The sequence below is a fragment of the Gambusia affinis genome, linkage group LG01 (genome assembly GCF_019740435.1).
Source record: "Gambusia affinis linkage group LG01, SWU_Gaff_1.0, whole genome shotgun sequence".
In the NCBI taxonomy this organism is placed as follows: domain Eukaryota; kingdom Metazoa; phylum Chordata; class Actinopteri; order Cyprinodontiformes; family Poeciliidae; genus Gambusia; species Gambusia affinis.
In genome coordinates, this window is record NC_057868.1 from 20,218,350 (window position 1) to 20,240,795 (window position 22,446).

A 22,446-nucleotide genomic window follows, 5' to 3' on the forward strand; every position below is an offset into this window, starting at 1 on the left:
AACAGTATTATTTGTTCCCAATATCTGGAAAGTCTTTTCTTAGTCCCATTTCATCTGCCATTATCTTTTATTTACAGCCTTACAATGTGAAAAAGCATCTCTGCCTGCAAGGCAAAAAAAAAAGCAGAAAATGACAGCCGTTCCTCGTTCTCCTAAACCCTGCTGGCTTTAGTCAGGAAAGCTCCCTTTATTCTATTGTCTCTGCAGTGTCTCCCAGAGAAAAACAGTTTTTTTCTTCTTCTTCCATGTCTCTGTCTCTGGGTTTAATGTGTAATCCCTCCTTCAGAGGCAGAGCGGATGCGCGGATTCCACCGGGGCTGCGGCAGCTGCAACTTCCTCTTTCTGCACATTAGACTCACAAATCGACCGTCGAGCGGTCTCAAAGGCCTTGTGTGGGAGGCAGAAACACAAAATGAAGAAAACAGTGGAAATGTTCAGCAGCACTGCAGAATATAGCAGGACCTGTTTCTGGGTTTTAGAATGACAGTCAGGATGTGGTTATGCTGAGGTAAGGTATGCTAACAGGGAAGAAGGTTCAGACGCAGAACAATAAACAGACAAAATATTCACAGAAAGCTGCTATGTATTACTTTTGCTCCTTTTCTTAGTGTCACAAAATATGAAAGTGCTTAAATTACCCAAATTAAAGCTACAAGAACTGATCTACCTGTGTTAAAAATACAAATTTGTCTTTATTTGAAGATAATTTGGGATGTCAAATAGAGGAATTGCCTTGGAAACCCCCCGGTGGTCAGTTCAAGTTTGCTTTCAAGCACAGTCCGGAATTAATTTGTTCAAAGTCAGTGGCAGAGGGACAAAACAAACACAAGATCACAAATTGAAAAACACTTTTTTTGTACCTCTATATCAATTTTTCAATTAATCAGCTGTTTGAAAACTGACTGATTTATAGTGCATGACCTTGATTCTTCTTTGTATTCCGTCTGTGAAATAAGATATTAAGTCAACTGGTTATTTTTATCCATTCATTTCTGCTGTATTCCAAACTATTTGCTGTTTGTCATATTGATAAGTTGTCATATATTTCAAATTTGATCACCTAATTATTTTAATTGGTTAAACAAAATGACTTTTTTATTTTTAGAAATGCTTTATTATTTAGTATTTTAGTTTACTGTCCAATTTCTCATTGATTGTTTTCTCAAAACAAAATCTAAGCAAAGGCTTTACACTTTAAAACATAAATTTCCTTTGTAGACCTGAAGTCTCACTTGGAAATGACCTTAGAGCTTTCCATGATCCATTAGCACTAATCCAACAAATGTGATCTAATTGCTTTTTTCAACTAGTAGCTTCTTCAGCAGTGACCTGTTGAGGCTTTGTGTGAATGGACATCTGCTAGGTCATCAGCTGATTTATTTATTTGTTTATTCTTTAAGAATGTATTTTTAATTGATAAAATTGGTGTTTGTAGTATAAAGTTTCCAAAAAACTAATTAGTGGCTTTGATTATCTTTGAGCCTCATTGCATTTTAATTCTACAATCTGAGTTGTACTTTCTGAGGTTACTGACCAAAATATTGAATATTTTCATAATATTAAACATTTTTGGAATGTACTTTGTAAATGGTAGGACTTTATGTCATCACATTCAGACATGGAATAAAATTAGACATAATATGACATCACAGACAGAGTTATAGTTATACAGTATGACGCTGAATTTCACACCATTAGACACTAATCAGAATGGAAACACGTCTAAAGCAACACTCATACTATAAAGTATAACACTGAATTCCTCACCCTTCATCCCGTTACACATACACTATTCATAAAAAAAATACATTAAAAGTGACACACACTTCAGAATCATGACAGGATTTGATGTTCCACAAAATCTCCTTCAGTTCATCGTGTTTTGTTCAATATGGTGTTGCACATGAGAAGAGAGGAAACTGGGCTATGTGTCTTCATTATGTTGGAGTTGATTATATTGGTGTAACTCAGAAAGTTACAGGAATGAAAAGTCCAAACAGTATTTGTTTTTTACTTGGTTATTGAAGAAAGGTGAAGAATTTCTTTAGTTTTTTTATATAAACATTTTATTATCAAATCGTAACCCGATTTATCCGCTGTTCAACTCTGATTTCTTAGAACGTTAAAAAAATAAAAGCCTCCTTGTGTTTTACAATCAAGTCACGACAGATCTGTCTGCAGAAGTCTAACCTCAAAGTCTGGGGTCTTCATATTTTTAAAATCCTGGCCGTTCTTCAGCGTGGCGCGCAGAGCGGGTCCGTTGGTTTTTCTGGTCTTAGAGATGTTCTGATTAAAAGTCAACCAGCAGAGCCTGTGCTGTCAAACCAACTAATCCCTGGGTTTTCTTTGGTCTTTTGCAGAGTACGCAGAGAGCATCGGAGATGGAAAGAGTGACGAGTTCAAAGAGGCAGAGAGGAAGAGGATCGTGGACCTAGCAGACAACTTTTAGTCTTTTATTCCTCATAAAGTCACAGAAATCCTTCACCACAACCGAAACAGTTTTATTCCAGTTGAAACTTTACTGAAACCAAAATACAAACTTCAAATAATAATAATAATAATAATAAAAATACTGGTTTGTTTTGATAATGTAGAGAAATGAAGTACCTTAAGACTCCCTCTGTATTCTTACATGAATCATTTACTTCCACTGTCCAGGTAAGGCAAACCCAGTCCATCCGCTCTAGTAAATAATAATTTAAAGGTTTATTCGGTTAAATTGGTTTGCTGGAACAGAAATCCAGCAGGAGATTGCAACAGATAAATTAAATCCCATTTAACCTGCTCTGCTCTGTGTGTTTTGGAATTTAGCTGTAAACTATTTTCTAATAAAACATTTTGGTATTAAACCCCCTGCCTCGTTTTGTGCAGCTTGTTTCGTTAATGTCACGGTTTACAGACTGAGACGTGCGTGGCGTCCTGATGGCGGTCTGCTGCGCGCACCAATCTCATTACACCCTCACCCCTCCCCTGTTGATTACTGTTGCACAGGAAGTGGCAGCTTGAGAATCCTCTCCGAAATCCAACCTGCTTGTGCTGATTTTTTATTATTTTTTATTCCCCCCCCTCCCCCAAGAACCCACAGATGGATCTCAGCAGTGGAGGTGTTACAGTACAGCTGCATTCAAACAAATCCAGTTATTTTCTCCATTTTATGTACCAGATTCTATTAGATCAGTCCTATTTTTATGCTTTGAAACAAAAAAAGAAAACAAAAAACATTTTAATTAGTTTTTCATTAGAAATCAATAGAATCAGAATAATTATATAGATGTGACTCACTTGTTTTACCATTTATTTTTAGTGCCAGAAAGATTGTAAAAGGCATTTTACTAAATATATAAAGATGAGATTTGATTTGATTTGATCAGAGTGCAGAGTGCTGCTGCTTCCCTGCTGACACAAATAAGCAGCCAATGCTGCAGCTCCTCATCTGATGCTTGACTTCCTGACCCGGCACAGCAGAGAAAGGCTCATTACCACAACCGGAAAGGAGGATCTGGATGGAATAGTTCATCTCTGTAGACGCTAAGCTTTTCACATAACACTGTAATAACAGGAGATTTTAAAGGCATTGGATTTTTTTGTTTTTGTGTTTGTCATAAAGGCAAAACAAGACCAAAGATGTTAATATTTATCCCCATTTGGATGCAAATACCTGCACTGAAAGTGGGAGAGTTCAGGTTTCTGCTCTCTTAATGTATAGAGTTTCCTTTTCTCAGTTTTCTAAAGTTATTGGCTGTCCTGTTTGCAAATTAAAAATGATTCTTTCATGCATGTTTGAGAAATACTTTATTCTCCATGCCAACCATTCAGCTGTGGAGAACGCATGAGTGGACCTAACTTCGCCTTTAAGGATGAAGCTCTCCCCTGACTCCCCCACTCAGCTCCTTCAGACTAGCCAGCAGCAGTTAGCAAACAGCTGGTGGAACTGCTGAGCTCATTATAGGAGCTGCTGCTCAGTAAAATGATAAAAACGTTGCTAAAGGGTTTATAGAGGAGTCATGTTGTAATGAAACAGAGGCCCAATTTACAGGCATTAAATTACAAAGTCAAATTTCTTTTAAGTCATATTTTATATATACTGAAGAAGACAAAGTTGCTTGATTGTACTGTAAAATGATACTATGTGTCTGGAAAACACAGACAGGCCCTTTAAAATAATTTCTCATGTTCTGTGTTGCCTCTGACCAAAAATAACTCAGTTTGTGCCTTCCACAGTAACACCGTTCACATTGAAGAGTGTTGTTATGCCACATCAGTGGGTCTCGGTTACAGCGCTTTGACTGATCTGAAAGCTTTGCCAACACACGGTCAAACTGATTTCACCCGCTGATTTCTTGGTGCGTCTCTTAAGAAATCCAATTCTTTCAAAAAATAATCTTAAAAATCCCTTCTTGTTTTAGTGGACATAGTTTTGCTAGAATCATTTCACCCCTCAGATTGGAACATAGCTATGTTTCATTTTCTCGCTTATCGAAGAGTTGGTTCCCCTTCATGTTCCCTGAACAGCTGCGGACTGGATAAGGCCTCGGAAATGTTACCTCAGGACGAAGGTGATCGGTCCAGGCAAATTTTGAGCGACCTGTCGTTTCAGAGGACGAGCCGGTGTGAAACCAGACAGACTGACCCCAGCAGCATAACGGAGCAGATGCCCTCACTGTGGGAGGTAATGGTTCAGGAAGTTGCCCTAAGTTGACCATTCAAAGCCTCATTTTGTGGCTCTTTACACTAAACTTCTTAAAACTGTAGTGAAACCAAACCTTTTTTTATGCCTCATCTGTATTAAGCGTTCATTTAGCATGATGTCCTCTGCAGACCATAATTCCTGGCAGGAAGCGGTGGAGCTGGGAGGAACAGAGGGCGACCCATCGACAGATGTCACATCTGCTTCCTCTCCTAAGTGTCTTCAGCAACTCTAATATCGCTCAGTAACAAGATGTGAGAGTGACGGGGGGGCAGCTGCGTACCGTATCAGCGGCGGAGGCGCGGCCCTGCACATCTCTTATCAGTGATTATGACTGCAGCGTGTTTAACAGCGGTCGTACAGCAATTTCACAGCCGAGGGGAAGGGGAATAATTGTATTTTCCAAATGACTGAGTGCAAACAGTGCACCACTGTGCTGCTGGGCTCGTCTCTCTGGTCGGGACGAGGAGACAGTGTGTTAGAGCTGCTGGTGAGGACAGGGAGGGTGTACAAATCAGAGGTTTGGGTTTTGCAGAATCTGAAGTTCAGCTTTTTCAATTTTTCTTCTGTATTTCACGCATCTATAGACCCACAAAGTTGTTAGAAGTTGTTAAAAAAGCCTTCAAATAATTATTTTTTATTGTACAATCACAATCTACCTCTGAAAAAAACTTTTGTCTTGAGTAGATTTATTTACTCATCAATTAATGAGTAAATAAAACTCATATCTGTTTAAAGTAATTTATAGTGTCATCATATTTAACGTCAACTAAATGCTCGCGACTTATAATCGCAATTATAATAATGAGTAAATAAATCATTATTTACTCATTATTCAGTGAGTACATAAAACCCATGTTAAAGCTGTAGTATAGAACATGTTTGTTAAAACTTTCACCATGTCCTGACCGTTCATTAGGAGACAGATAATCTGTGAAAACATTAATGTCTTCGAAATCCTCCCTGCTGTTACTGCCTTCTGAAGAGATGCATCGTCCAACCAAAAACAACCAATCATTGGTGAAGAAACAACTCACTATTACCGGAAAACCATTGAGCCACCATCACCAGTGGTCATGCTAACTTTGCTTAGCACTGGTATCAAAATAAAGTTTTGATATCAGTTTAAGTGATAAAACTGTAAGCGTGAAATTTCTTAAACTGCTGGAGCTTTTCAGAAAAAAATAAATCTATTTGGATTTTTATTGAATTAAAGGGTAAGCATGAAACAGCAGCCCATTGCATTTTTTTCCCACAGATTATCTGCCATATATTCTTACAAAATAGTGAGTTTTAACAAACATGTAAAAAAAAAAAAAAAAAAAAAAAGACATTTCTTTTAAAAAATTATTTGGTGTATCTTTAAAGTGGACTTCTTTTAAGTTGGAGAAGATTTCAACATGGCGACGCCCATAAGCATAAAACACAATACTTTATTCTGAATATAGTTTTAAGCTTTAAATTCAATAAACTTAAACCATGTTTAATTTCTTCAGTTTAGAGTTGCAGGTACTTTGTGTGACATTAATTTTAGACTTCTGTGTTTTGTTTGTGTTTATTTATGTTAAACATAAACTTCTACTGTTAATGTGAGGTGACCATTTCGAAACGTCACAGGGTTAAAAACACTGATGGGATTCAATGTCCCCAAATCTGAACCAACTTTACTCTCATCATGTGAGCTGACGAATGTTAATTTTTATGCTACTGCAAAAGGGAGAATTACAGGGGGCTATGAACTGTGTCACAGGGAATCTAATAAAAAAAACCCCTCTTAATATGTTTTTTCTCCTTATTTCATTGCAGTTTTATTGTATTGTACTTATTTGCAGCTAAATCTCACTGAGACAAAATAAGGTCTCATTTCTGAGAGCAATCCTGTTTAAGATAGGCATACAAAGCAAATATAATGTAATTAAATGTTGCATTTTGCAAAGTAAGGTTGTTTTGAAGCTGCAACAGTGAATTTGTTTTACCAACATAGTACACATCTGTGTAATTAACACCTATGATCTTGATTCAGGTGTTTTGCCACTTTTTTTCTTAATAAAATGCATAAATAAACATTGAAGGATGAAGCTAAGGATGCTGAATATTGGTTCCTTAGATGTAAATGAACAGCCTTAGTATTAGACTAATTTGTGTTTATTGCTGATTAGCAACTTAAGTGTTAATAAGATCAAATTATAAAACAGCTTAAAAGAAAACATCTGTCGTCCTGTATAAACATGTTTTACGTGAAGTTAGAGTAGCATTGATCTATAACCAAATAATGGAATATTAGATTATTTGTTAGTTTATTTTTAGCTCTAAAGTCCTTTTCAGGAGTTTTCTCTTCCCTGAAACCAAAACAGCAGAGTTCAAGCTCTGACAAACTTAATTTCTTCCAGCCATGATTGCATCCTAAAATTAATTTAAACACACAGACATAGTAAATGATGATCAGCCTGGAGCAGCTGTTGGTAGCTGCTGCACAGCTGTCCAGCTGCAGAGCTCAGCTGCTGCAGACTCGCTCTGGCTCTGCTGGAGTGACGCATCCGTCTCCACTGATTGTCCTGGAGAACGCGGCTCTAATGACCACTGCAGGGGCAAATGAACCATCATTTGTTAATCATCTTGAAATAGAAGGATAACTATCATATGCCGGTCATTTGTTCTTTCCGTTCTGCATCCTTTCGCTTCGTTTCCAAGAGGAGAAACCATTTCTGATTATGAAAATCAATGGGATTTTGAGTGGTGATGGTTTCACATTTTGATTTTAGTTCTCTCTGTACTTCCTGTATTAAACTGGAGGATGTCTTGGGAATGTCAGACTTCAGCAAACTTCTGAAATTGTATGTTTTTTTGTTTTTTACAGAGCTACTGTAACTGTGATGGACCGAGTTGAGAAACAGGAGGAGTCACAGGCAATATTACAAAAATTTTTGTTTTTTATTTAATTTTAACCCAAAGATTTATAAATGACACAATATCATCTGAGATCATAAAAGAAACAAAACTGAACTTGAGCAAAAATGCAAACAAACAAAGAAATTACACACAGGGGTTTATATACTGGCTGATCAGACCAATTAAGACACCACATGGATAACTAAACAAAATACAATTACTAACAAACAGTACAGCTAGTTCGACTAAACACCCAAAAATGAAATCAAAAATGTTAGACTCTAAATGCAAATATTTACTTAAATACAAAAACGTATCTAAACAAAGAAAATACACTGCCAGCAGGAACTAGTGATGGAGTCCAATCATTTATGCCTGCTGACCCCTGGTCCATCTTCTGTCTGGCAACTCCATGTCAGGTAAGGTAAGTACTGGCAAGAAACAAGAGGTAATCTTAAGCAAACAAAATAAACTTTAAGTTTATATAAATACATATGCTAACTAAATGTGTGTGTAACAAATAGAACAAATGCATCCAAATCAACTAATGCTTTATTGAAGCAAAGGTGTTGTGTGTATTAAAAGAGAAATTGTGCATAAAAAGAGTTAGCGACTTTAGAATGTGGCCATGGGTTTGGCCATCACAGGACCCAAACACTCCACACACAGAAGGCTGATCCTGAATTGTTTGGCGCCAACACAGACAGAGTCATTTTAACTCAGTTAAATATGCAGAGAGCAACAGCTTACAGTTGGAACCAGCGACATTTGGACAACGCCTCACTTGGAGTTGATTGTTTACTGCAACATGCTCGCAACATGGAGGAAATGTTTACCTGTTTGTTGAAACCTCCTAGAAGACAGAAAGCTCTGAACTGCTTCTGATAATTCACCAGGCATGGATGGAGAGACGGGTCTGTCTGCAGTTTTCTGTATTGATCAAATTTCACTTTGAATTTTTTTCCCTTTTTTCTCTTCAACCTCGTCATCAATAAGGTGGTGAATCAGAGTGATTGGATGATGTCAGGCTGCCTCCATCGTTCTCCCACAGATTGATCTTTCCTTTGTCTGCAAAAAGGCTCTCCATAACCAGAGTCTTTACAGATTGTTTTAATTAGACAAAGGCTCGAGAAGAGTTTGCATATTGTTATCTCAATGCTTTTGCTTTCATTAATCTACACTTGGCTCTTAGCTGTGTAAAGGTTTCCTTCAACATTCATCCTGTTCATTTGCAGCATGAAATAAGTCCTGAGAGCTTTTTCTGTTATATTTTACACCCATCATGAGAATTGGGAATGGATCTCATACCGCTGGAAAATATTTATTCTCTCTTTAAATCATTCACATTTGGTTTGGTGCCAAACATCTGCAACTGCTGGTGATCCAGACTAGCTAGCTGATTTACAGGTGTGTGTGTGTGTGTGCATGTGTGTGGGGGTGTCTAAACAGGATGTGCCAGACTATGGTTGTTGCACCACCGAGACCTAAATGTTAAGTTAATAAACTGTGAATATTCTTGCCTCTTCAAACTTTTAGCATTTGTCAGTAAAGACATGAATCAATATTCAATAGCAAGATATGCAAACCTTATGCTCTGCTGCTCAACACATAGATGTGTTTTGTCACAAATATGGCATTCAATACTGGTTGTGACAGAAGTTGTTTCTTAAATTAAATCCTACGTTTCTCAGAGTCACCTGGTCTGATTTTCAGCACCAAGGACAGAGAAACATCCTGATGAGTTTACAAGAAAAGTAAGCAGTCTTGTAACCCTTGTTCTGCACCAGGCTACAGCTTCTTTCCAATGTCAGTGAGCAGGTTAGTTAGCACGCCAGTGACGACGGATAAACAGTTTTTCTTTAAGGGTAAATTGTTTCTCCGAAGCAGCGATTAGCACAATGAGCATCAGCATGAACATGAGATTGATAGAGAGCGCTAAGACCCTCCCCTTTGCTCTCAATGCCAGGAGAAGGGTTGTTTCTGAATGTTATTCCTATGACTTGTAATATTAGCACTGAGAGGAGGAGCTCCATCTTTTCAAATTATTTGTCTCATAGCAAAATGTTACAATTTGGTGACAGTTTTAACAAATATAAAAAAAAAAAAAAATTTTGTCATAAAAGTTAGATACTGCAGGCTATCTTTAACAGCAATAAAATAAGCAAGTCTGTTTGTCAACAAACAAATGTATATTTGTTTTTTGGCAACTCTGACCACTCCCAGTTAAGACTTATAAGGCGGACTTCAACATGGCTGCTCCTGGCATCAAATGACACAAGTGAGAGTTACAGTGCGACACGTAGCTCCTGCATCACTAAGCTGAACAAAATTAAAATGGTTTTGGATTAATGCCTGAAATTATGTTTGTTAGAGGTACGTACGAACAATGTTTATGGGCTTCGCCATGTTGAAACCGCGATTTCCCCAACTATGTTAACTACCACGCCGGTTTGACGTCGAACACTTTCCGAATTACGAGATACCTGGAACGCAATAATAACTTTTTATTAATCAAAACATAATAAAGTAATAAAGTGGAATCCTTTCTTTCTCATAAAAGCACATCCCCAAAATAAAAGATTAAGTTTCAAACTAAAGAATATCCCTCCTCTCATAATTGATAATCCCCGCTGCAAGCCGCGGCACTTCCCGTATAGGGAGAGGTCTCCCTCCGCCGCATGTAGAACCGACAGGACAGAGGCAGTGAGTCAGTTTAGTCGGGCAGCTGGCAGAGAACATCACGCAGACTTTTTTCGTTTCTCTTCATTCTCCCAGCACTGCTCAGAAGGAACCGATCACTTGGAATTAAAAAGATAAATAAACAAAACATAAAAGAAAAAAAAATCTGCGCCAAGCACTCTACCCAATGTGAAGAGAAAAAAGGCTGAAAAGAAGAGAAAACAGCGGAGAAATGGGAGCGTTCAGGCTGCTGCTGGGGAGTTTACATTACCTGGGACTCTATCTGCAACTTGGTGGCTCCACAAGACAGGCTGGACACCGAGACCTGGAGAACCGCATCTCTGGGAATGGTATGTGTTACATCTCTCTCCCCACTCTTTCCCTGTGAGAGCAGAGAGGAAAGACTGGCACAGGTACTGCCATCTGCTCACCGGCGGAGGAGGCAGACAAAGAGCACAGGCTTCAAAGGTTGCTGCTGATTACATCCAACTGATGCAAATGAGTGTTTTTCTGTCTCTATTACTGAAACTAAAAGGAAATGTTTTATATCATGCATACAGGAAGTAAGTTTTTATTCATTAAAATTTTTTTTACGGAGGGACTGCAGCAACCTGTAAGTCCCAGCGGATTTCACCCTCCTGAGGTTTGTTCTTGTTGTCCATCCTGATGCAGTTGGCATGGACATGATTTGTTTTCTCCTTCCTGTCCTATCAGTGGCTGATGGACTGATGTTATAATATTCTGTATTAGTGCTTCCACAGAAATCTGTATCCTGTTCTAATCTGCCTCCTTCTCCCCAGCCAGGAGCTTTTCCTAAATGGCCTCTGGTGTTGTTCTTGGACACAGCGGAGAGGCAGGCCGAGTAAATGTACAAACCCTCTGGCTTCTCTTTGCTTCAGGGTGGCAACGAGGGCAAGTTTCAAACTGACACAAATGTAAAAATGGAGATAAGTTTTAGTGTGTAAGTAAGTAGCAGGAGGGGGAGTGAATTTGTGGAATAGGACGATGATGCACAACGGGGAGCTTTAAGTTGGTTTATATGATTAACTGTAAAAATTATATTGTATTTAATGAAAATCATACCAACCAGATGTTATTTTTTCATGTCATTAAAAGAACTTAAAACAGCAGAGGAAGAGATCTTCTGGAACAGCAGGAAGTTGATTTTATTTATTTTTAGGAAAGATTGAAAGTGGAATAAGAGCTTAATAAACTCAAACATTTCAAATCTCCAGTAGGAATGTTTCTGCAGATTTTCCTAAAAATGTTTGACTCTACACACACAGCGGCAGTAAACTGTCGTCATGCTGTTGCTGACCTTTGCTAACGCTAGCTTGTTTTCATTTTGATGAGATAATTTGATAATTCCAGTTTTGTAAATTGTTTCAATTTCTGTGTGAAGATAAAGTTAACAGAAAAATTTAATGTAGCGCTTTGCTTTGACGTCATACAATCTGATGACTGGTGTTTCAGCTGCTTTCTGCAGGCCTAGAATTGCAAATATGTTTCACTACAAGATCCATCTGGTAAAATCACTCAACTAATGGAGGCCGGCCTAATAGGCCACATGTATCATTTGTTATTAAATTTTAAAGCCTATCTTTATTATTATTTGTTGCCCAATAAAATACTGTAATTACTTTATTATCCAGCTCTACCAGAGCCCACCATTTGTTGTATTAATTCATTATTTTAACACTGTACAGCATTCTGCTCAGGTTTATAGTGGCTTTTAGTGCTTTATAAATACAGTGTATGGTATCGGCTGTTGGGGCAGCAGCATCAGAACCAGGGATGAAGAAGGCTGGTTCTGTTCTTTATTGATGCAAAGAAGAATTCTTCACTAAATCAATAAAGTTATGGCCAACCCTGACCATCCTCTACATGAGACTGTTTTGGAAAAACTGTCTTCTGTCAGAGGCTTCTTTAGATTTGCTGTAATACAGACAGCTACAGGAGATCATTCCTGCCAACAGCCATCACCATCTACAATAACTCTGAAGAATCTGAATTAAGGACTTAGAAGAACATTTAATTCCCCTTTGGGATCAATAGTATTTTTTTATTTGAACTGAATTGAATGTATTATTAATACATTCAGACTATCTTCCAACATTGTTTCCCTTCCTAAAACCAGCTGGGCTCAAAAAGTGAACAAGTAAGCTAGTATGTTTCCCAGTTTGCTCAGCTGGAGAGGAAATGATCCAGTTACCTTAAACTGGGAGCTGAAGTATTCTTACAGTTGTCTTCTTTTGGACGTCCTGCCTTCGTTCTGATGTTTCCTGTCTGTTCATCAGGCTTTTCAGCTTATTGCAGCAGACATTAAAAGGCTTTGAACATCATCTTTATCTCCATAAATCTGATGGTCACTCTGTACATTTCAGCGTCAGTCTGACAGAACAAAGTCTGACCAAATCCTTGATGATCCCAGCATTCTTTACATCTTTCCTTCTTCCCAGTGATGAATTGTTTCTTGATTTCTCTTTCTTTCACTTTTAAAAAATGGAGTATTCATAATGCTGCTTGTACGTGGATCCATATGAATAATATCTCGCAGCATGTCGTTGCATCTGTGACATAAAGGATTTGCGTCTGTGGTGTTTTTTTTTTCTTCAAGCTGAATGATGTGTTTGTCTGTGTGAGGAGATATTTTAGAGCCTTGTGGGGGATTTTTATGGAAATGAGCTGGTGCGTCTACACTTGTTTTTGTATTGTCCTCGGGGCAGAAAGCAAGAAAAGTGGAGGGCAACAAGAGATTTTAAACTCAAGTGCTTCACCAGATTCCTGTAGTGTAATTCCCAATTCTTAATTGAAACAGTAAATGGCCTTGTGCTGCATTAATTAACAAAGAATGGAGCACTTTAGTGTTGTGTCGAATTAAGGCAAATCTGATTTTCTGATGGATTCTGCTTAAATAACTTGCAGAGTGGAGATGATAAGACAGATGCTCAAGAAATCATGTAACACCTTTATTATTTGCAGAAGAATTGTTCTGTATTTTTTCTTTCTGTTATGAGAAGAATCCAACCTGTGGGTGATCTCACTCTGACTCACATCGCCCTCATGAATTTAAGGGCTTTGCTGAGAAATGGGGAAGCTCTTGTCTGCTTTTCTAAAGCTGTGTTGCAATTCTGGCCAGTCTTGCTTGTTTCCAAGTCCCTGAGGGTCATAATTAATCTTCCTCTTTCTTCACTGTCACTCCACCAGCTGGAGCAGAAATCAGCAAAGGACTAACAAAAAGAAAAGAAATAAGATAAAAAGAATATCAATTAGAAATTCTTGGTGTGAGTTTCCAATCTACATCTGCTCTGGCGCTGTTTTACTCATTGATACTTTTCAATTAACTCCTAATTAGGAGCAAGTGAGGCGATTATTCCAGCCAATCAATTGCTTTAAGTATTCAGTGAAGGGTAAATGAGCCATTTGTAACCTGCAATTAGTAATGGACTTTTATTTTTGCGGGCCCACTTCCTGTTTGCCCCAAACTCCGCTAGCTTATTTAAAGCCACGCCTCCAGCGCGCAGTTTAAAGATCCTCACCTGTTTCCACTGTGGCTGTGGCTTGTTGTTGGCGTCTTCTTCACGGAGTCATCAAAATCTTTAAGCCCACTGATTTGATTGCCTGGTGAGTTTATTATCTGAAAGCAGTGTTGCTTTTACATGTGAAACTTTGGTTTGATTGCTCATTGGAGCGTTGTTTTATTAGAATTATTGGCGGTGTTACCTGGATGTCGCCGGGGTTCTGGCACAGCTGATTGTGGCTGGGCGTGCCCACTCTCTTGATAAGGTAATCTGTTGCTGAATTTTGTGTATGTTCTGACACATTTATATTGATGCTGAGGCAATGAAGTTTAAAATAAAATTTATCAGAACAGAATGTAGCTACACTTAAATATGATATTGCGCAATAAACTTAGGTATTTACTTATTTTTTTCTTTCTCTCACTCTGCTTGAGTATTTGAGAAGTAATTTATTATTTTCCTTGATTGATATTTTGGAAGTGCACTTTGATTTTGACTTTGACTTTGACTTTAACTTTGAATTGATTAACTTGAATTATGATTGATATTTTTTGTTTTACTTTATTTAAATTATGGTTAATTTAACCTAATTATTGAAATGTTTGTCTAATTATTAGAAATCTAATTGTTACATTTAATTTGCACAAACTAAACGCTTAAATTGAATTATTTTTTTTGTATTATGTTTGTACATAATTGTTATTTTGATAAAATACTTAATGGATTTTCTGACCTTTTAGGTCGGGTTTTTTTTTTCCGGTTGGATCAGATCCTCATCAGGATTTGAAGATGGCGAGCTAAGGAAAAGAACTCTGAACTTAATGATTTTGCAATTAATTTATTCTGGGTCAATTGTCTTGTCTCATTGTGTTGTTGTAATTGTTGTTTTATTCAAATCACTTAATATATATTCACCAAAACTAAAAACACTGCCTCCTGTTTTCTCCACACCTCGGGCTCCTAAAAGAACACTCTTCTGATGCTGCTTTAGTAGCCGCAGTTAGCTGCCTAGCCCATAACTGTTACATTGTTGGCGAGCTAGCCAGGAGCCTGATACTGTGAATGTTTTGGTGGATGTGTTTTGTGGTTTGTATTGAAATATGGATTTCTTTGACCAAATTGGTATCAATGTTGCAAATTCTGTCATCATTAGTGGTGTAACGAACACTCAAGCAGATGATGAGATCATCAATTATTTACGTGGTTATGGTGGAATTAAGGTTTTTACTGTTACTGCACGTGAGAATCCATTTTATAAAAACCTGGCCGTTGAATTCAGTAATTCTGCAGATTTGGAAAAGCTAAAATCGCTTTTGCCATACGTTTATCCATCTCAGGTTACAGAAGATGTTATATTTGTTGTTAAATTACTTTCAAGAGAGTGCCCTGCCACAGCCACAGTGGACACAACCTTACCTCCCGATTACCTTCATGAACTGAAACGTATTTCCCAGCAGAGTGGACAATCATTTGATGATGTTTTGAAAGGAGTTTTGAACAAATAAGTGCTCATTTAGGAATAGCAGCTAGTGGAGGGAAGCCTGATAAAGATGATGAAGGGGATGATGAGGAGGAGGATATTGTTGAAGTACTTAACACTGAAAGAGAGTCTAGTCAGACTCCGCCACCTACTCTTCCCTCAAATCAATCAGATCAGTCCACCACCTACCAGCAAGGACCACAAACTCAACCAAATCCAACTACAAATGTGGGGCCGAGAATTTTCCTTTCGGGGAATGATCTGAATCCTTCTGAGGTCCAAAGGGTTGTTGTGGAACACATTGTGCGCAGAGATGATGTAAATCTTCAACCTCTGTCTTCATTCAGACTACGTACCTTTTCAGGAAGACTTCCAAAACCTCAGCATGAGGCAGATTATGAATCCTGGAGGTCTCAAATAGAACTTTTAAATGCAGATCCAAGTCTTGCACCCTTACATGTTACAAGGCGCATTTTGGAAGGTTTACTCCCTCCAGCTGCTGACCTAGTGAAGGGTTTGGGGCCTGATGCCCTGCCTGCCACATTTTTGCAGGTACTCGATTCTGCATATGCTACTGTTGAGGATGGAGAAGAATTGTTTGCAAAAATTTAAACACACTTCAGGACCATGGAGCGACCTTCTTCTTATCTGCAGAGACTCCAATTGGCTCTCAGCACAGTGGTGAAGCGTGGTGGGATTCCAGCCACTGAAATGGACAAATATTTGTTAAAACAATTTTGTAGAGGTTGCTGGGATAATAGTATGATAAACAAACTGCGACTAGAAAAGAAAAAAGATCAACCACCTCCCTTCTCAGAGCTTTTATTAACACTTAGAACAGAAGAAGATAGGCAGTTGGCAAAAGAGATGCTAATGAAAAAACATATTCCATCAGTCAAGCATCGTGTCAATGTACAAGCTCACACTACTAGTGCATGTTCATGTGGCCATCCATCAGACTCGGTGCTATTGAAGACTTGAGAAGCAAATGCTGAAGCTGCAGAGTCAAATGTCAGCTTTGCTGTCTAAGGACTCTAATTCTGTTAAACCAGAAAATCAGCTGAAAAAACAGAAACTAAAATCTGGCCAAACTAGTAGTAGGCCAAAGCCCTGGTTCTGCTTTAAGTGTGGACAGGATGGTCACATTGCTCCCAACTGTTCCAGTCAGCCAAATTCCAGCTTGGTTGAAGAAAAACGTCGCCAGCTTAAACACAAACAGCAGTCCTGGGAGAAAAGTAAATCATCAAACTAGAAGCAGTTCTTACTGAGGGACAAGTGGGAGCTGCAACCAATGAATGTCCCCCCATTCAAGACTCATCTTCTTATTTTCCATTACCTAAAGGGTTAGTGGGCACAAGGAGTACTGGCGAGGTGAAGATTAAAGGGATCAATTTTCATTGCCTCTTAGACACAGGTTCCCAAGTCACCACAATTTCACATTCCTTCTATAACACCCATCTATCGGATCATAAAATAAAACCCATAAATGATCTTTTGGAGGTAGAAGGTGCAAATGGTCAGAGGGTGCCTTATATTGGATATGTGGAACTCTGTTTGACATTTCCCTCTGAGTTCACAGGAGAAGAGATGGACATAAACACCTTGGCCTTGGTTGTTCCAGACCTGCGATCATCTCAACCCCCTGTTCTGATTGGCACAAATACCTTGGATGTTGTGTATAACCAGTGCTGTCAGTCACAGTCTGAGTTCCATCCTGTGCCTTTTGGATATAGAGCAGTGCATAAAATTTTGGAGATAAGGCACAAACTAACAACTGATGACTATCATGGCATTCTAAAAATGCAGTCATCTATCCCCCAGGTTGTTCCTGCTCAGAGAACTGCTGTGTTGGATGCTCTTCTTATATGCCCATTACTGCAAGGTGAAAAAGAAGTAATTATTCAGCATCCAACCTCCTTTTCTCTACCTGGTGGTTTAATGGTAAAGTCTAGCCTTTTTGATTTACCTCCTGTACAGCCTGCTTCTCTGCCAGTGGTGATCACTAATGAATCTGACCATGACATTGTGATACCAGCTAGAGCCGCCATCGCTGAAGTCAGTACAATCCAAACTGTACTTTATAAAGAACAAAGTGTGCATCAACCTTCTCATAGTTCAGAGCTAAATCCAACTAAGTTGAACTATAATTTTGGAGACTCTCCGCTCTCAACTGAATGGAAGCAACGTATAACAATCATGCTCGACAGTATGTCAGATGTTTTTTCAAAGCATGATCTTGATTTTGGTCGTACAGATAAGGTCAAGCATGAGATCAAGCTGTCGGATCCCACTGCTTTTAAACAGCGACCAAGACCCATTCGCCCCCTAGATGTGGATGCTGTACGTAAACACATTCAAGAACTGTTGCAGTCTGGTGTTATACGTGAATCCAACTCACCTTTTGCTTCCCCCATAGTTGTAGTGCGGAAGAAAAATGGTGCTGTCTTGCTCTGTATTGATTACAGGAAGTTGAATGCACAGACCATCAGGGATGCATATGCTTTGCCAAAGCTGGAGGACACATTTTCAGCACTGTCTGGCTCAACATGGTTCTCCACTTTGGATTTAAAATCTGGTTACTACCAAATTGAGATGAATGAATCAGACAAAAATAAAACTGCATTTGTCTGTCCACTTGGATTTTATGAATTTAACCGCATGCCTCAAGGTGTAACCAATGCTCCTAGCACCTTTCAACGCCTCATGGAGCGGTGCATGGGAGACATGAATTTAAAAGAAGTGCTTGTTTTCATTGACGATTTAATAGTGTTTGCACCAACTCTAGAGGAGCACGAATTCCGGTTGAAGAAAGTTCTTCAACGCTTGAGAGAATTTGGATTGAAGCTGTCAGTTGAAAAGTGTGTTTTCTTTCAGACATCTGTTCGCTACCTTGGACATGTAGTTTCAAGGGACGGAGTGGAGACGGATCCAGACAAGATTTCCACATTAACATCTTGGCCAGTTCCTCAGAATTTAAAAGAGCTCAGATCATTCCTTGGTTTCGCAGGGTATTATCGCCGGTTTGTGGAAGGGTTCTCATCAGTGGTCAAACCTCTCAACGAGTTAACAGCTGGATATCCACCCTGTCGGAAAAATTCAAAACAGATGAAGTCGCAACATTACCTTGACCCCAAAGAACCATTTGCTTCTCGTTGGACAACTGCTTGCCAGCAGGCCTTTGAAGAAGTAATCCAGAAGCTTAGTACAGCACCAGTTCTTGCATTTGCAGACCCAGGTAAACCCTACATATTACACACAGATGCTAGCTCTACTGGCCTTGGTGCAGTCTTGTACCAAGAACATGATGGGCGGAACAGGGTGATTGCATATGCTAGCAGAGGTCTGTCCCGCAGTGAAAGTCGATATCCTGCCCATAAACTTGAGTTTTTAGCCCTCAAATGGGCAGTGACGGAAAAATTCTATGACTACCTGTATGGATCTGATTTCACTGTGGTTACCGATAGCAACCCATTGACATATCTGCTAACTTCTGCTAAATTGGATGCTACAAGCTATAGATGGCTTTCTGCTCTTTCAACTTTTACTTTTAAGATCATTTATCGGGCTGGCAGGTTAAATGCAGATGCTGATGGTCTGTCTCGTCGACCTCATGCTGAACAGGTGGCTGATCCTTTATCCGTTAAGGAGAAAGAAAGAATATTGAAGTTTACTGAACAACATCTGGAACATCCATCCTGTATTTCCATTGACCAGCACTCAGTCCAAGCAATATGTGACAGACAACTGGTGTACAGCTCACCCAACCTGGACCAGGTTGTTGCTCTTTGCAAACCCTCTCCATTAACACTGACAGTTTACCAGACAGTTTTGTTAATGATGTACAGTTCTCTTCACTTGTTGTGCCATCTTTCTCTGAAGGTGAAATTGCTGATAAACAAAGAGCCGATCCAGTCATTCAGCACATCATCGCTCAAATGGAACGAGGGGAAAACCCACCGCCATTTCTGAGGGAACAGCTCCCCGATCTGCCACTACTTCTGCGAGAGCTTACACGCTTGGAGCTCCATAATAATGTTCTCGTCAGGAGAAGGAATATTGGAGGTGAGCTTACTTACCAACTTGTACTTCCAGAGGAATGGCGGGCTGAGGTCCTCAACCAGCTGCATGACCAGATGGGCCATTTGGGCACAGAAAGAACTCTGGACCTCATCAGATCACGGTTCTTCTGGCCACGAATGGCAAGTGATGTTTGTAGCAAACTCAAGAACTGTGAAAGATGCATTCGAAGAAAAGCACAACCTGAGAAAGCTGCACCACTTGTCAATATTAAAACTTCAAGACCACTCGAACTTGTCTGCATGGACTTTCTTTCAATAGAACCAGACCGGAGCAACACAAAAAATATTCTAGTGATAACCGATCATTTCACAAAATATGCTGTTGCAGTGCCAACCCCAAACCAAAGAGCTAAAACTGTAGCAAAAGTGTTATGGGAGAATTTTCTTGTCCATTATGGAATGCCAGAGCGTCTCCATAGTGACCAAGGGACTGATTTTGAATCACACACAATCAAAGAGCTCTGTCAGATCACAGGAATCAAAAAGATTAGGACCACACCTTATCATCCCCGTGGAAATCCTGTGGAGCGATTCAACCGAACCCTTTTAAACATGTTGGGTACTCTGCAAGAAGAAGATAAAATTCACTGGAAAGATTTTGTGAAGCCATTGGTACACGCTACAACTGTACCGAAATGATGTCACTGGATACTCCCCATATGAACTGATGTTTGGTCGGCAACCCCGCCTTCCTGTTGACTTAGCTTTTGGACTGCCTGTGTCTGAAACACCATCTACATCTCATTCACAGTATGTTGAAAAGCTCAAGTCACACCTCAAAGAAAGTTATAAAATTGCAACTGAAAACTCTGAGAAAGTCATGTGGAAGAACAAACTCAGATTTGACAAGCAAGTCACAGCTGCAGAACTCTCAGTTGGAGATAGAGTTCTGGTTAGAAACGTAAACCACGAGGCAAGCACAAGCTCGCAGACCGGTGGGAATCAGACGCGTGTATATTATTCAGAAGAAAGCCGGCACTCTTCCAGTATACACCGTTAAACCAGAAGGCAAAGATCGTCCCATCAGGACTCTCCACCGTGATCTGCTGTTGCCTTGTGGCTACCTGTCCCCAGCCTCTAAACCAGAACAGAGGAAGAAAACAGCGATTGCACCCGTGACTTCAGAAAATGTAGATCTTTTAGACCCTGAAAATGAAGAACTGTTCTTACCTGATTTATCTGATTACTCCAGCTCCTATGTCACCAGAGTTACAACTGAGGTTGACTTACCTGCTCCTGCATCTACCATCGCTCCTATACCTGTGGATTCGCCTGGCCAGCATCCCCAGAGCTCTTTAGAAGAGAAGGTTGGTGAGGAAAAGGAAGTGGAGTCTGGACCTGAACCTATTGCTGAACTCGACCTGGAACGAACGGCTGAAGATGAAACAGATTCTGCTGACTCAGAGCCTCTTGGGGACAACTCCTCCTCTCAATCAGGACCTGTCTCTCCTCACCCAGAATCTGCATCCTATCCAGGACAATCCAGCATGTTAAGTGATTCTTCTGCTGTAAAACTCTCCAGCCCAGATCCTGAACCATCTGTCAGACGCTCTACCAGAACACGTCACCCACCAACTCGTCTGCAGTATTCAACACTTGGGCATCCACTTCTGCAGAGCATCCAAACCCTGTTTCAAGGACTCAGTACAGTCTTTACATCTGCTCTGGAACTGGATGAGACCTCTGTGACCTCTACATCATGTGACAGTGTGGTGTGTCACCAGCCGGTTGCATGTACGAGGCCGCACATGAGTTTAGGGGGGGAACCTGTAACCTGCAATTAGTAATGGACTTTTATTTTTGCGGGCCCACTTCCTGTTTGCCCCAAACTCCGCTAGCTTATTTAAAGCCACGCCTCCAGCGCGCAGTTTAAAGATCCTCACCTGTTTCCACTGTGGCTGTGGCTTGTTGTTGGCGTCTTCTTCACGGAGTCATCAAAATCTTTAAGCCCACTGATTTGATTGCCTGGTGAGTTTATTATCTGAAAGCAGTGTTGCTTTTACATGTGAAACTTTGGTTTGATTGCTCATTGGAGCGTTGTTTTATTAGAATTATTGGCGGTGTTACCTGGATGTCGCCGGGGTTCTGGCACAGCTGATTGTGGCTGGGCCACTCTCTTGATAAGGTAATCTGTTGCTGAATTTTGTGTATGTTCTGACACATTTATATTGATGCTGAGGCAATGAAGTTTAAAATAAAATTTATCAGAACAGAATGTAGCTACACTTAAATATGATATTGCGCAATAAACTTAGGTATTTACTTATTTTTTTTCTTTCCCTCACTCTGCTTGAGTATTTGAGAAGTAATTTATTATTTTCCTTGATTGATATTTTGGAAGTGCACTTTGACTTTGACTTTGACTTTGACTTTAACTTTGAATTGATTAACTTGAATTATGATTGATATTTTTTGTTTTACTTTATTTAAATTATGGTTAATTTAACCTAATTATTGAAATGTTTGTTTAATTATTAGAAATCTAATTGTTACGTTTAATTTGTACAAACTAAATGCTTAAATTTAATTATTTTTTTTGTATTATGTTTGTACATAATTGTTATTTTGATAAAATACTTAATGGATTTTCTGACCTTTTAGGTCGGGTTTTTTTTTTCCGGTTGGATCAGATCCTCATCAGGATTTGAAGATGGCGAGCTAAGGAAAAGAACTCTGAACTTAATGATTTTGCAATTAATTTATTCTGGGTCAATTGTCTTGTCTCATTGTGTTGTTGTAATTGTTGTTTTATTCAAATCACTTAATATATATTCACCAAAACTAAAAACACTGCCTCCTGTTTTCTCCACACCTCGGGCTCCTAAAAGAACACTCTTCTGATGCTGCTTTAGTAGCCGCAGTTAGCTGCCTAGCCCATAACTGTTACACATTTTACCAGCAGAAAGCCCAAAGTTTGTAAGAAAAAAACTAAAAACTACAACCACATCTACTATTCCTGGTAAAGGACAGAAAATAACACAGAAAAATGTTGAAAAAAATTCAACCTTAAATTTACTTCATAAAAAACATTAAGAAATCATTGTTTTAAACAGAACCACCTGTGCCAAAAATAAGGGGCAAAACTGGAGCACATTTTTGCATTGGTTTCAA

General features: G+C 39.2%; 2 protein-coding genes and 2 long non-coding RNA genes across 4 annotated transcripts in view; 3 read left to right on the forward strand and 1 right to left on the reverse strand.

Moving 5' to 3' along the window:
- ctnnbl1 (catenin, beta like 1) overlaps positions 1-2,854 on the forward strand; it is a 95,193-nt gene extending 92,339 nt beyond the window's left edge. Inside the window, exon 16 of the mRNA XM_044120359.1 lies at positions 2,361-2,854. Within this exon, the coding sequence (XP_043976294.1) occupies positions 2,361-2,449 (89 nt within the window). The 3' untranslated portion in view covers positions 2,450-2,854. The remainder of the gene's footprint in view (positions 1-2,360) is intronic.
- Positions 2,855-9,863: 7,009 nt separating this feature from the next.
- The window catches only part of LOC122838092 (V-set and transmembrane domain-containing protein 2-like protein), a 62,372-nt gene continuing 49,789 nt past the window's right edge, over positions 9,864-22,446 (forward strand). The window contains exon 1 of the mRNA XM_044128481.1: positions 9,864-10,605. Within this exon, the coding sequence (XP_043984416.1) occupies positions 10,488-10,605 (118 nt within the window). The 5' untranslated portion in view covers positions 9,864-10,487. The remainder of the gene's footprint in view (positions 10,606-22,446) is intronic.
- LOC122838108 lies at positions 13,681-15,261 on the forward strand. Its single transcript, XR_006371825.1, has 3 exons — positions 13,681-13,879; positions 13,961-14,041; positions 14,517-15,261. It is a non-coding gene; the product is annotated as an uncharacterized LOC122838108 (long non-coding RNA).
- On the reverse strand, positions 14,534-21,445 carry LOC122838123. Its single transcript, XR_006371829.1, has 2 exons — positions 21,403-21,445; positions 14,534-14,573 (listed from the first exon to the last, which is right to left on the reverse strand). It is a non-coding gene; the product is annotated as an uncharacterized LOC122838123 (long non-coding RNA).